Consider the following 13587-nt stretch of genomic DNA (forward strand, 5'->3'; position numbering starts at 1 on the left):
TCCTTCTATATAAGTGGATATTTGAGGTCTGGATCCAAGGAGTTGACATGCATGCAACTGGCAAGCCATTCGTGTTCAAGTAGTGTGCATTTGTTAAATACAGAGAGAGACAGTGTTTTTGGTGTTGCTGTTGTTGTCTGCGAGACCACTGTTTTAGAAGTGATTTAAAAATGGCCGTCTTTTTGGAGGGAGAAATCTGCTCTGTGATGACGGCGGTGATGACAAAGCTGGAATCTTATGGTCATTTTACATGCATTTCAAAATGAGCTGCATCTCACGATGTGATAGGAGGGTTAGAGGACAAGTGTTTAAATAGAAGTCATCATTTTACCTGAAGAACTCCTATTTATCTCTACTAACTCTTTCTGGCAGTCTGAACTCCCACCTTGTTCCTGACTGTTCCACTTATTTCCTCCATGTTCGTGTAGAACATTGCTACTGCCCACCTTCTCTGTCTTGACATGTAATCGGCAGCTTTGTTTGCTTTGCATTGCTTGTCAACTGTGGTTGGGGCTGAATGTTAACAGCTTCTAGGAATGTCCCCTGTACGTTGCTATATTTACAGAACCCCACACCGCTCATTTCCCGGGAGTCTGTTGAGTGCTTGTGCTCCGTCTCTGAGCAAAGGGCCCTGTTTGATCTACCCCACAGACCACGCAGCGCACAGCCCTTTTTATGGACATGTGATTTAACATTCAAATCAAATGTATTTATATAGCCCTTCGTACATCAGCTGATATCTCAAAGTGCTGTACAGAAACCCAGCCTAAAACCCCAAACAGCAAGCAATGCAGGTGTAGAAGCACAGTGGCTAGGAAAAACTCCCTAGAAAGGCCAAAACCTAGGAAGAAACCTAGAGGAACCAGGCTATGTGGGGTGGCCAGTCCTCTTCTAGCTGTGCCGGGTGGAGATTATAACAGAACATGGCCAAGATGTTCAAATGTTCATAAATGACCAGCATGGTCCAATAATAATAATAATAATAATAATAATAATAATATTAACCAAAAAGTATTCTGCATTTATACCCAACCCCTCTGAATCAGAGAGGCTGCCTTAACCGACGTCCAGGTCATCGGCGCCCGGGGAGCAGGTGGTGTTAGGGGGTTAACTGCCTTGCTCAAGGGTAAAACGGCAGATTTATTTCACCTTGCCCGGCTCAGGGATTCTAACCAGCGACCTTTCGGTTATTGGCCCAACACTCTTAACTGCTAGGCTGCCTAGTGTGTGTATAGATTGGGTAGATGTCTTATTGCCCAGTTTCTCAGCACTCAGAATGTTAGTTTTTAGGCACCTCTGTCTTTCTGTCTTTGTCTCTGTTTGTCGCTCCCTCAGTCTGTTCAGATTTCACAGGAGTGCTCATTGCCATTGGGATGTCAGTGTCGCTCACTCCCCTATATCCAGTGTACTCTCTTTACCGTCTCCCCTCTCCTCTCCCCTCTCTTTCTGAATGTGTATCAGCGTGTTTCAATGGCTATTCAGCTGACTTTTCACTGTATAACCCCTCCCCCACCACCATAGAGGTGTTGGTGAATCACCGCAGGTTTCTGATTAGGGGGGATGTTGTGGATAGGCCTGACAGGTGTGTGTGTGTGTGTGTGTGTGGGGGATGTAATACTCTACAATCCCTCTCCCTTCTCTCTCATTCCCCTTTTCTCCTGTCTCCCTTCGGCTCTCCTCTCTCGCTATTTTGTCAATCATTCTATTCTTAAAGCCATCTCTCTCTCTCGCTCTCTCGCTCTCTCGCTCTCTCGCTCTCTCGCTCTCTCGCTCTCTCGCTCTCTCGCTCTCTCGCTCTCTCGCTCTCTCTCGCGCGCTCTCTCGCGCGCTCCCTCGCGCGCTCTCTCGCGCGCTCTCTCTCTCTGTGTGTGTTTTGAAGTATCCATTGTTTCAAACACTCACCATGGAGTGGCAAAGGACCTCTTCAACACCCTTTAGTGTTAATGAGGGCTCTCTTATACACACACACTCTCGCTCTCACACAGTTGAGAGCTGCATCAATTCCCTTGCCTCTCCTCCTCTACCCCTTTCCCCACTAATTACTGTGGCAGGTTTGGGTTTGTAGGTCAGGTAATAACCCTGGTGTGTTCTCTGTGGACACACAGCTCTTCCTGGTTCAGTGGGGAGGTGGAGACTTGGCTATGGGCTGTGGTGGTAGAGTCAAGGTGCTGATGCTCAACACCACCCGGAAACTACACAATGGGGTCAGCTGACTCCTATATCAAAATCACAGCAGGGAACTGTTGAAATGGCACTGAAATATGTTCCAGTGTTGAATGGTGCAATTCAAGCCAGCCATGTGACCTGAACATTCAATCAGATGTGGATGTTTGTTTTCCACCTAAATGCAAATGTACAGTTACATAACAACCACCTTTGTCTTGACCCTGTGACCTCCTCGTCCCAAAGGTCATACAGCAGCTCTACACTGATTTACAGCCTACCCATTGGTCCATTATAAGGATTATTCTCTGGAGGCCAGACTCACTGGACTAATGGGTATTTACGACTGTCAGGTTGTGTTATCGGTCAGGATTGTATCAGGAATGTTATCTGTTAGGTGGGTCAGTTTTACTGTTTCAGATAAGAACCTGGACATTTGACTGTCGTCAACCCATCCCTTGGCCTGCTTGAATTGCCAGAAAGTCATGATATAAGAGGTTTTATTACTAAATGGATGGAATTCAGCCTGTAGGAATGGAGGAGCGACAGAGGTGTAGTTTCTATGGCGTACACATCACCAAAGACACAACCTATTCCCCCTCAGGAGACTGAAAAGATTTGGCATGGGTCCTCAGATCCTCAAAAGGTTCTACAGCTGCACCATCGAGAGCATCCTGACTGGTTGCATCACTGCCTGGTATGGCAACTGCTCAGCCTCCGACTGCAAGGCACTACAGAGGGTAGTGTGTACAGCCCAGTGCATCGCTGGTGCCAAGCTTCCTGCCATCCAGGACCTCTATACCAGTTGGCGTCAGAGGAAGGCCCTAAAAATGGTCAGACTCCATCCACCCATGTCATAGACTGTTCTCTCTACTACCACACGGCAAGCGGTACCGGAGCGCCAAGTCTAGGTCCAAGAGGCTTCTAAACAGCTTCTACCCCAAGCCATAAGACTCCTATATACAGGTACCCCCTGTATATAGCCTCCACATTGACTCTGTACCGGTACCCCCTGTATATAGCCTCCACATTGACTCTGTACCAGTATCCCCTGTATATAGCCTCCACATTGACTCTGTACCGGTACCCCCTGTATATAGCCTCCACATTGACTCTGTACCGGTACCCCCTGTATATAGCCTCCACATTGACTCTGTACCAGTATCCCCTGTATATAGCCTCCACATTGACTCTGTACCGGTACCCCCTGTATATAGCCTCCACATTGACTCTGTACCGGTACCCCCTGTATATAGCCTCCACATTGACTCTGTCCCGGTACCCCCTGTATATAGCCTCCACACGGACTCTGTACCAGTATCCCCTGTATATAGCCTCCACACGGACTCTGTACCGGTACCCCCTCTATATAGCCTCCACACGGACTCTGTACCGGTACCCCCTGTATATAGCCTCCACACGGACTCTGTACCGGTACCCCCTGTATATAGCCTCCACACGGACTCTGTACCGGTACCCCCTGTATATAGCCTCCATATTGACTCTGTCCCGGTACCCCCTGTATATAGCCTCCACATTGACTCTGTACCAGTATCCCCTGTATATAGCCTCCACATTGCCACTGTACCAGTATCCCCTGTATATAGTCATGCTATTGTTATTTTACTGCTGCTCTTAATTATTTGTTACTTTTATTTCTTCTTTTTGTAGATATTTTTCTTAACTGCGTTGTTGGTTAAGGGCTTGTAAGTAATCATTTCACGAAGGTCTTCACCTGTTGTATTCTGCGCATGTGACAAATACAATTAGATTTTAAATGTCTCACTTGGTGCTCTCTGACTTCATTCAGTTTTGAAGCTGAACACAATGTAATAACCATGGTGGGTTGTCTGTAAGGGGCTTGGGATAGGGACATCAAATACACTTCTAATGTATTGAACCCACAACAGCAACACAATGTAATAACCATGGTGGGTTGTCTGTAAGGGGCTTGGGATAGGGACATCAAATACACTTCTAACGTATTGAACCCACAACAGCAACACAATGTAATAACCATGGTGGGTTGTCTGTAAGGGGCTTGGGATAGGGACATCAAATACACTTCTAATGTATTGAACCCACAACAGCAACACAATGTAATAACCATGGTGGGTTGTCTGTAAGGGGCTTGGGATAGGGACATCAAATACACTTCTAACGTATTGAACCCACAACAGCAACACAATGTAATAACCATGGTGGGTTGTCTGTAAGGGGCTTGGGATAGGGACATCAAATACACTTCTAATGTATTGAACCCACAACAGCAACATTGAACTAAATGTAGTTTGTCTCTGGACACTGCAGTAGGAGCTGGCCTGATGCTGCATCTTTCCGACTGGGGATAGAGTGTCTCTGTAAAGCTTGGCCTTCTAGTGTTCTGCCTCCTTCTGCCCATCCTGTGCTGTTTTAACTCCTAGGGCCATGGGACAGAGAGAACCCACACACACACACACACACACTGTGCAGTCCCCTATCTCAGATGGATGGTAAATGCATCCTGTATGAATTCCCTTTTTCTCCCCTCTGTGCTATTTTTAGCTGCCTGCTGATTTAAATTGGAGTCTGCTGAGGAAATCAAATCAGGCTCCATCTGTTGTCGTTGGGGAACTAGGGAAAGAGCAGCAAGATGGATAGATAGTCTCTGGTCTTGTCTGTCCAGTCTCCCTGTTGGTTTGTATTGGGTAGCCCTCTCTGTCAGCTCAGTTAGCAGTCTACACTGTGGGCCTGTGTTGGTACAGTGTTATAAAGGCTCTTATCTGTGTTGTTTTAGTAGCTCTCGCCAGTCACAAATGACCTTTATTATCTGTGGTTGCCAGAAAACACAGACGTCAGCGCCTCGCCTCGCGTACCCCAGGCAGTCAGTCCATTCTGTTTTCTTTTTCCATTTCCCATCTTTCTTTCTCTTGTTCTCTAGCTCTTTGTTTGCTCGTCCTCCCCTCCCTGGTTGACTTTTGAACGGAAATGAGCACAGCTTTAAGCTGTCTATAGAAATGAGCCTAGAGTAGACAATTCCAGCCTGACTTGCCAGATTTATAACTTTTCCTGTCTCTAATAAATATGACTCTAGTAGTAACATGCTCATATGCTACAGTATTTAACACGCACTCTTCTCTCTCTCCCCCCCCCCCCTCCTCCCAGGATGACAACTGGGGCGAGACCACCACGGCCGTCACGGGGACTTCGGAACACAGCCTGTCCCAGGAGGACATTGTCCGCATCACCAAGGACCTGGAGGACAGCGTGGGCCTGGACTGCCGGCGCTACTTTAGCCTGACCCTGGCTGTGGTTCTGGGCCTGCTGGTCTTCCTCACTCCCCTGGCCTTCCTGGCTCTCCCCCACCTCCTCTGGCCTGACAAGCTCCTGGTGTGCGGCACGGCCTGCGAGGGCCTCTTTATTTCCGTGGCGTTTAAGCTGTTGATACTGCTGTTGGCCATGTGGGCGCTGTTCTTCCGGGCTCCGCGCGCCGGCCTGCCCCGGGTGTTTGTGTTCAGAGCGCTGCTGGCCGTGCTGGTGCTGCTGTTCGTCGTGTCCTACTGGCTGTTCTATGGCGTAAGGATACTGGACTCCCAGGTACAGCAGAGCGAGAGAGAGACTCACACTCACAGTGTTTGTAATGCGTCTAATTACTGGCCACCACATCTGCCTCTTCAAGTATTCAGTTTGTTTGGCATTGCTTTCATCTGTGTAAATCTCTTGTCATGAATGTGTGTGTACCACAGGAGGTTGGTGGCACCTTATTTGGGGAGGATGGGCTCGTAGTAATGATTGGAGCGGAATCAGTGGAATGTTATGTAACATATGGTTTCTATGTGTCTGCTATTCCATTCGCTCTGTTCCAGCCATTATTATGAGCCGTCCTCCCCTCTGCAGCCTCCACTGGTGTGTTCCTACAGTTGTGGCCAAAAGTTTTGAGAATGACACACACTAATTTTCACAAAGTTTGCTGCCTCAGTGTGTTTAGATATTTTTTGTCAGATGTTACTATGGAATACTGAAGTGTAATTACAAGCATTTGATAAGTGTCAAAGGCTTTTATTGACAATTAGTTGATGCAAATAGTCAATATTTGCAGTGTTGACCCTTCTTTTTCAAGACCTCTGCAATCCACCCTGGCATGCTGTCAATTAACTTCTGGGCCACACTGATGGCAGCCCATTCTTGCATAATCGATGCTTGAAGTTTCCCTGAGCCACTTAGTTATCACTTTTCCCTTATGGCAAGGTGCTCCATCATGTTGGAAAAGGCATTGTTCATCACCAAACTGTTCCTGGATGGTTGGGAGAAGTTGATCTCTGAGGATGTGTTCTTAGACAAAATTGTGAGTGAGCTCACTTCCTTGGCTGAGAAGCAACCCCACACATGAATGGTCTCAGGATGCTTTACTGTTGGCATGACACAGGACTGATGGTAGCACTCACCTAGTCTTCTCCGGACAAGCTTTTTTCCGGATGCACCAAACAATCGGAAAGGGGATTCATCAGAGAAAATGACTTTACCCCAGGCCGGCAGGCCAATCCCTGTACCTTTTGCAGAATATCAGTCTGTCCCTGATGTTTTTCCTGGAGAGAAGTGGCTTCTTTGCTGCCCTTCTTGACACCAGGCCATCCTCAAAGTCTTCGCCTCACTGTGCGTGCAGATGCACTCACACCTGCCTGCTGCCATTCATGAGCAAGCTCTGTACTGGTGGTGCCCCGATCCCGCAGCTGAATCAACTTTAGGAGGCGGTCCTGGAGCTTGCTGGACTTTCTTGGGTGCCCTGAAACCTTTTTCACAATTGAACTGCTCTCCTTGAAGTTCTTGATGATCCGATAATGGTTGATTTAGGTGCAATCTTACTGGCAGCAATATCCTTGCCTGTGAAGCCCTTTTTGTGCAAAGCAATGATGACGGCACGTGGTTCCTTGCAGGTAACCATATTTGACAGAGGAAGAACAATGATTTCAAGCACCACCCTCCTTTTGAAGCTTCCAGTCTGTTATTCTAACTCAATCAGCATGACAGAGTGATCTCCAGCCTTGTCCTCGTCAACACTCACACCTGTGTAAACGAGAGAATCACTGACATGTCAGCTGGTCCTTTTGTGGCAGGGCTGAAATGCAGTGGAAATGTTTTGGGGGGATTCAGTTCATTTGCATGCCAAGGAGGGACTTTGTTATGAAGAGTGATCAGATGAATTGCATTCTGGAGTATATGCAAATTGCCATCATACAAACTGAGGCAGCAGACTTTGTGAAAATGTAATATTTGTGTCATTCTCAAAACCTTTGGCCACGACTGTATGTAGTGTATTGACACTAACAGTTGCTGGGTTGTCTTGTTGTTCCCAGGATGAGAACTACCAGGGCATCGTGCAGTACGCTGTATCTCTAGTGGACGCTCTGCTCTTCATCCACTACCTGGCCATCGTTCTGCTGGAGCTCAGGCAGCTGCAGCCCGCCTTCTCTGTCTGCGTCACGCGCTCCACCGACGGAGAGACACGCCACTACAACCTGGGCCAGCTCAGGTGAGATGCGGAGCGAGAGGGGGCAGGGGAAGGGAGACTGATGGGGGGGAACGGAGAGGGGGAGGATGCGAGAGGAGATAATTCCTTGAAAGTAAGACGGGACAACTCATTGGGTAGAGCAGGCTGAGAAGGAGAGAGCAGAGAAAAGAAAGTAAGAGGTGTGTGTGTGTGTGTGTGTGTGAGATGAGTAATAGAAGTAATAAGCCAGAGAGAACAGCTCAGACTAGAAGAACCTGATCTGTAATGACTGTCCTTTTGATGTGCCGTCTGACTGTACCAGGAAGAGGTTTTACCTCATGACGAGTTGCTGAAAGATGTAGTAAGACTGTCAAAATCCTCTCTCGCTCTCGCATATCCCCTTTTGTGAGGGCCTCAAACACAACATATGTTGGTATTATGCTGGGGCCCTCTGTTTCACCTTTGTCTACCTCAGTACAGTGGCAGATGATGGACATGTAAAGTGCTTTAGCCTCTGCTTCACTAGTGTTGTTAGAGGCTGCCCTGGGGCTATTGTCGCTCATAAAGCGCCTTGCTATTTTCCTCAGCTGGCCAACGCAGCATCACTCTCTCTGTTGTCTGTATGCACTTGTAAACAAACAGCTAATTAGTGCTCCCTACAGGCTACACTGAGCATCTGGTCAGAGAAGATTCATACCAAACACACTCATAATACACACACACAGATTCTCAGGTTCCGGTGGAGACTGGGTGTTTCTCCAGCCATTTTCCCATGCCTGTCCTCCTCCATTCCCAGGCAACTGGTGAGGACATTCCTCTGTGTCTGGCAGGCAGGCAGGCTGTCTGGCAAGTGTCTGATGGGATATCAGAACAATGAACCTGTCCAGGAGGCCTGTTCTTCTGTCTGACTCTGACCTGGCTGTTCTTTGATGCCAATCTCAGGGCAGAAGAAGCCTGAGGAAATGCTCAAGATCCTAACACCAACATTACCAGAGATTCACCTCTGCAAGAATCTTGCTATTCTCCTCATTAATTGTCCCCCATCTCCAGTGTGGTCTACCATAAGAAGTCGCTACTTATGGTAGACAAGAGCCACAGGCAACCGGCACAGTCAGGCTCATATCTAGGCCAGTGTTTGGGATTTATTGGTTCGTCTCCTCTCTCTACTGTAGTTTAATAATTGATCAAAGTACCGAGCACCGGAGAGCCTGACTGCTCAAAGTGCTGCCTTCATCACAATGGGTGTATATAGTGTAGTTAACTTTAGGAAGTTGGTTTAGTGGTTTGTACTTGTTTTGTGCTAATGCACAACTGCGTGTGTCTGACGAAACGTCTTCATACAGTATGTATAAATGAATCATAGCTTTAAGTGGATTTAAAACTTGACAAAGTTGTTTTAGTGTGCCTTTTGTTTTGGCGATGTCAGAGTGTGTCTGTCTGTGTGCCATACCAGCGGTGTGTCTGTCTGTGTGCCATACCAGCGGTGTGTCTGTCTGTGTGCCATACCAGCGGTCTGTCTGTCTGTCTGTCTGTGTGCCATGCCAGCGGTGTGTCTCTGTCTGTGTAACATACCAGCGGTCTGTCTGTCTGTGTGCCATGCCAGCGGTCTGTCTCTGTCTGTCTGTGTGCCATGCCAGCGGTGTGTCTCTGTCTGTCTGTGTGCCATGCCAGCGGTGTGTCTCTGTCTGTCTGTGTAACATACCAGCGGTGTGTCTGTCTGTGTACCATACCAGCGGTCTGTCTGTCTGTGTGTCTCTGTCTGTCTGTGTAACATACCAGCGGTCTGTCTGTCTGTGTACCATAGCAGCGGTCTGTCTGTCTGTGTGTCTCTGTCTGTCTGTGTACCATACCAGCGGTCTGTCTGTCTGTGTGTGTCTCTGTCTGTCTGTGTAACATACCAGCGGTCTGTCTGTGTAACATACCAGCGGTCTGTCTGTCTGTGTAACATACCAGCGGTCTGTCTGTCTGTGTACCATAGCAGCAATATGTTTATACATCCATGTATTTGACATCGTAGTTGTGGGTTTGTGAACCCACCTAACTCCTCCATATGTTCACATCCACTGACACCCTTCGTCCTGCCGTGGTCGTTTTCTCTGTATCAGTCATATGGGATATCCAGCACCACTCTGAGATGAATCCCAGGATTTAATCCCTCTATAGGGGACACACAGCTGCTGCTAGTCTACACAATACTCCCTGCAGTGGTAAAGCTTATATATATATATATATATATATATATATATATATATATATATATATATATATATATATATATATATATATATATATATATATATATATATATATATATATATATATATATATATATATACTGCTCAAAAAAATAAAGGGAACACTTAAACAACACAATGTAACTCCTAGTCAATCACACTTCTGTGAAATCAAACTGTCCACTTAGGAAGCAATACTGATTGACAATAAATGTCACATGCTGTTGTGCAAATGAAATAGACAACAGGTGGGAATTCTAGGCAATTAGCAAAACACCCCCAATAAAGGAGTGGTTCTGCAGGTGGTGACCACAGACCACTTCTCAGTTCCTATGCTTCCTGGCTAATGTTTTGGTCACTTTTGAATGCTGGCGGTGCTTTCACTCTAGTGGTAGCATGAGACGGAGTCTACAACCCACACAAGTGGCTCAGGTAGTGCAGCTCATCCAGGATGGCACATCAATGCGAGCTGTGGCAAGAAGGTTTGCTGTGTCCGTCAGCGTAGTGTCCAGAGCATGGAGGCGCTACCAGGAGACATGCCAGTACATCAGGAGACGTGGAGGAGGCCGTAGGAGGGCAACAACCCAGCAGCAGGACCGCTACCTCCGCCTTTGTGCAAGGAAGGCCACTGCCAGAGCCCTGAAAAATGACCTCCAGCAGGCCACAAACGTGCATGTGTCTGCTCAAACGGTCAGAAACAGACTCCATGCGGGTGGTATGAGGGCCCGACGTCCACAGGTGGGGGTTGTGTTTACAGCCCAACACCGTGCAGGACGTTTGGCATTTGCCAGAGAACACCAAGATTGGCAAATTCGCCCCTGCGCTCTTCACAGATGAAAGCAGGTTCACACTGAGCACATGTGACAGACATGACAGAGTCTGGAGACGCCGTGGAGAACGTTCTGCTGCCTGCAACATCCTCCAGCATGACCGGTTTGGCGGTGGGGAAGTCATGGTGTGGGATGGCATTTCTTTGGGGGGCCGCACAGCCTCAGTTCCTGCAAGAGGAAGGCATTGATGCTATGGACTGGCCCGCCCGTTCCCCAGACCTGAATCCAATAGAGCACATCTGGGACATCATGTCTCGCTCCATCCACCAACGCCACGTTGCACCACAGACTGTCCAGGAGTTGGCGGACGCTTTAGTCCAGGTCTGGGAGGAGATCCCTCAGGAGACCATCCGCCACCTCATCAGGAGCAAGCCCAGGCGTTGTAGGGAGGTCATACGGGCACGTGGAGGCCACACACACTACTTAGCCTCATTTTGACTTGTTTTAAGGACATTACATCAAAGTTGGATCAGCCTGTAGTGTGGTTTTCCACTTTAATTTTGAGTGTTACTCCAAATCCAGACCTCCATGTGCTGATAAATTTGATTTCCATTGATAATTTTTGTGTGATTTTGTTGTCAGCACATTCAACTATGTAAAGAAAAAAGTATTTAATAAGAATATTTCATTCATTCAGATCTAGGATGTATTTTAGTGTTTCCTTTATTTATTTGAGCAGTGTATAATAGTGCCTTCAGAAAGTGTTCCCATGCCTTTACTTTTCCCACCTTTTTTTGTTACAATTGGGATTTAATTGTCTTATTTCATTTTTTAATCTTTACAAAATACAAAGTGTCAAAGTGGAAGAAAAATTATATATATATATATTTTTTAAGATGAATTAACAATAAAACCCTGTCTTGATTACATAGATATTCACCCCCTGAGCCAATACCTTTTGGCAGCGATTATAGCTGTGAGTCTTTCTGGGTAAGTCTCTAAGAGCTTTCCACACCTGGATTGTACAATGTTTACCCATTTTTATTATTTTTGAAATTCTTCAAGCTCTGTCAAGTTGGTTAATGATCATTACTAAACAGCCATTTTCAAGTCTCGCCATAGTTTTTCAAGTAGATTTAAGTCAAAACTGTAACAAAGCCACTCAGGAACATTCAATGCAACTCAAGTGTATATTTGGCCTTGAGATTTAGGTTATTGTCCTGCTGAAAGGTGAATTTGTCTCCCAGTGTCTGTTGGAAAGCAAACTGAACCAGGTTTTCCTCTAGGATTTTGTCTGTGTTTAGCTCTATTCCATTTATTTTTAACCAGAAAAACCCTCCCTAGTCCTTGCTGATGACAAGCATATCCATAACATGATGCAGCCATCACCATGCTTGAAAATATGAAGTGGTAATCAGTGAGTGATGTTTTCAGTTGGATTTTCCCCAAACAAAACGCTTTGTATTCAGGACAAAATTACTTTAGTGCCTTATTGGAAACCGGATGCATGTTTGGGAATATTTTTTATTCTGTACAGACTTCCTTCTTTTCACTCTGTCATTTAGATTAGTATTGTGGAGTAACTACAATGTTGTTGATCCATCCTCAGTTTTCTCCTATCACAGCCATTAAACTCTGTAACTGTTTTAAAATCACTATTGGCCTCATGGTGAAATCCCTGAGCAGTTTCCTTCCTCTACGGCAACTGAGTTAGGATGGACGCCTGTATCATTGCGTTGACAGGGTGTATTGACACACCATCCAAAGTGTAATTTAATAACTTCACCATGCTCAAAGATATGTTTTTGTATTGTAGGTACCTTACAGATAATTGTATGCGTGGTACAGATATGGAGTAATCATAAAAGATATGGAATAATCATAAAAAAATCTAATTTTGTAAACATTCAGAAAAACAATTCCAATTTGACATTGTGGGGTATTATGTGTAGATCAATGGCACACAATCTAAATAGTATCCATTTTAAATTCAGGCTGTGACACAACAAAGTGGAAAAAGTCAAGGCTTCTGCATACTTTCTGAGGGCACTGTATGTATGTATGTATGTATGTATGTATGTATGTATGTATGTATGTATGTATGTATGTGCGAGCAAAGATTATGATTTGTTTAGTTTTTGGACTGTTAGGTTTGAATTTGTAAATTCACTCTTTAAAGCAGAAGTTTATTGAACAGTGGTTGTGCAACAGACACGTACGTACGTACTGCACTGGAATGAGGGAGAGGGAGGGAGAGGATATGTCCATAATGTCCTGTCACTTAGCCTGACATTTCCCCTGCGTCAGCACTGGGTGTGTAAAGTTGCATACCTCTCTCACCCCCCCCAATGTCACTGCTGTTTCTATCTCCCCTCTCTCTCTCCTGCTCACTCTTACATGTGGAACGGTACACAGCAGTAAACCTTTCTCATGGTGTAGTATCAATAGGGGAATAAAGAGGAAGGGTTAGAAGAGAGGACTGTGTCTGTCTACAGAGGGGGACAGCAACCTCAGTGTGCTGCCTGGCTGCCCCAGGGGGAAATAGGAAGCACATGCTTCCAGGCCAACACGTGGTACTTCCTCCCTGACTCGGTCTGCAACAGTAACGTTAGCGCCCTCGCTCGTCTTAACAAATTACATGAGTCCCTGGTAGAGGAAGGGAGGGGAAAGGGGAGAGGGAGGAGAAAGGAGGGGCATGGAGGAAGATGTAAAAGGAGAGAGCCCTTTGAATTCAATAGAATTGAAAGAGCGACAGGATTCAGTGTCAAATAGGAGGGCAGGGGAGGAGAGAGGGAGGGGAGACTCCCCTATTCCTGACATATGGGCCGTTTTTTCTGGAGCAAGGGAACTGTAGACTAGTCAGTTGAGCCGTGAGGAATGACCCTGTGCTTCTGTAGGCCTGTGAAAAGCTGCTTGCATCTGCTGCTGCTCTGTTAGTGGGCCCAACGCAGTT

General features: G+C 46.4%; 1 protein-coding gene across 4 annotated transcripts in view; it reads left to right on the forward strand.

Annotated features, from left to right (window-relative positions):
- Nucleotides 1-13587, forward strand: part of LOC110527404 (vang-like protein 1) — a 49693-nt gene that overhangs the window by 28590 nt on the left and 7516 nt on the right. For all 4 annotated transcript variants that reach the window (XM_021608649.2, XM_021608651.2, XM_036982827.1 and 1 more), the window contains exons 4-5: nt 5308-5739; nt 7497-7672. In XM_021608649.2, coding sequence (XP_021464324.2) covers nt 5308-5739; nt 7497-7672 — 608 coding nt within the window. The remainder of the gene's footprint in view (nt 1-5307; nt 5740-7496; nt 7673-13587) is intronic.

Source organism: Oncorhynchus mykiss, chromosome 7 (genome assembly GCF_013265735.2).
Source record: "Oncorhynchus mykiss isolate Arlee chromosome 7, USDA_OmykA_1.1, whole genome shotgun sequence".
In the NCBI taxonomy this organism is placed as follows: domain Eukaryota; kingdom Metazoa; phylum Chordata; class Actinopteri; order Salmoniformes; family Salmonidae; genus Oncorhynchus; species Oncorhynchus mykiss.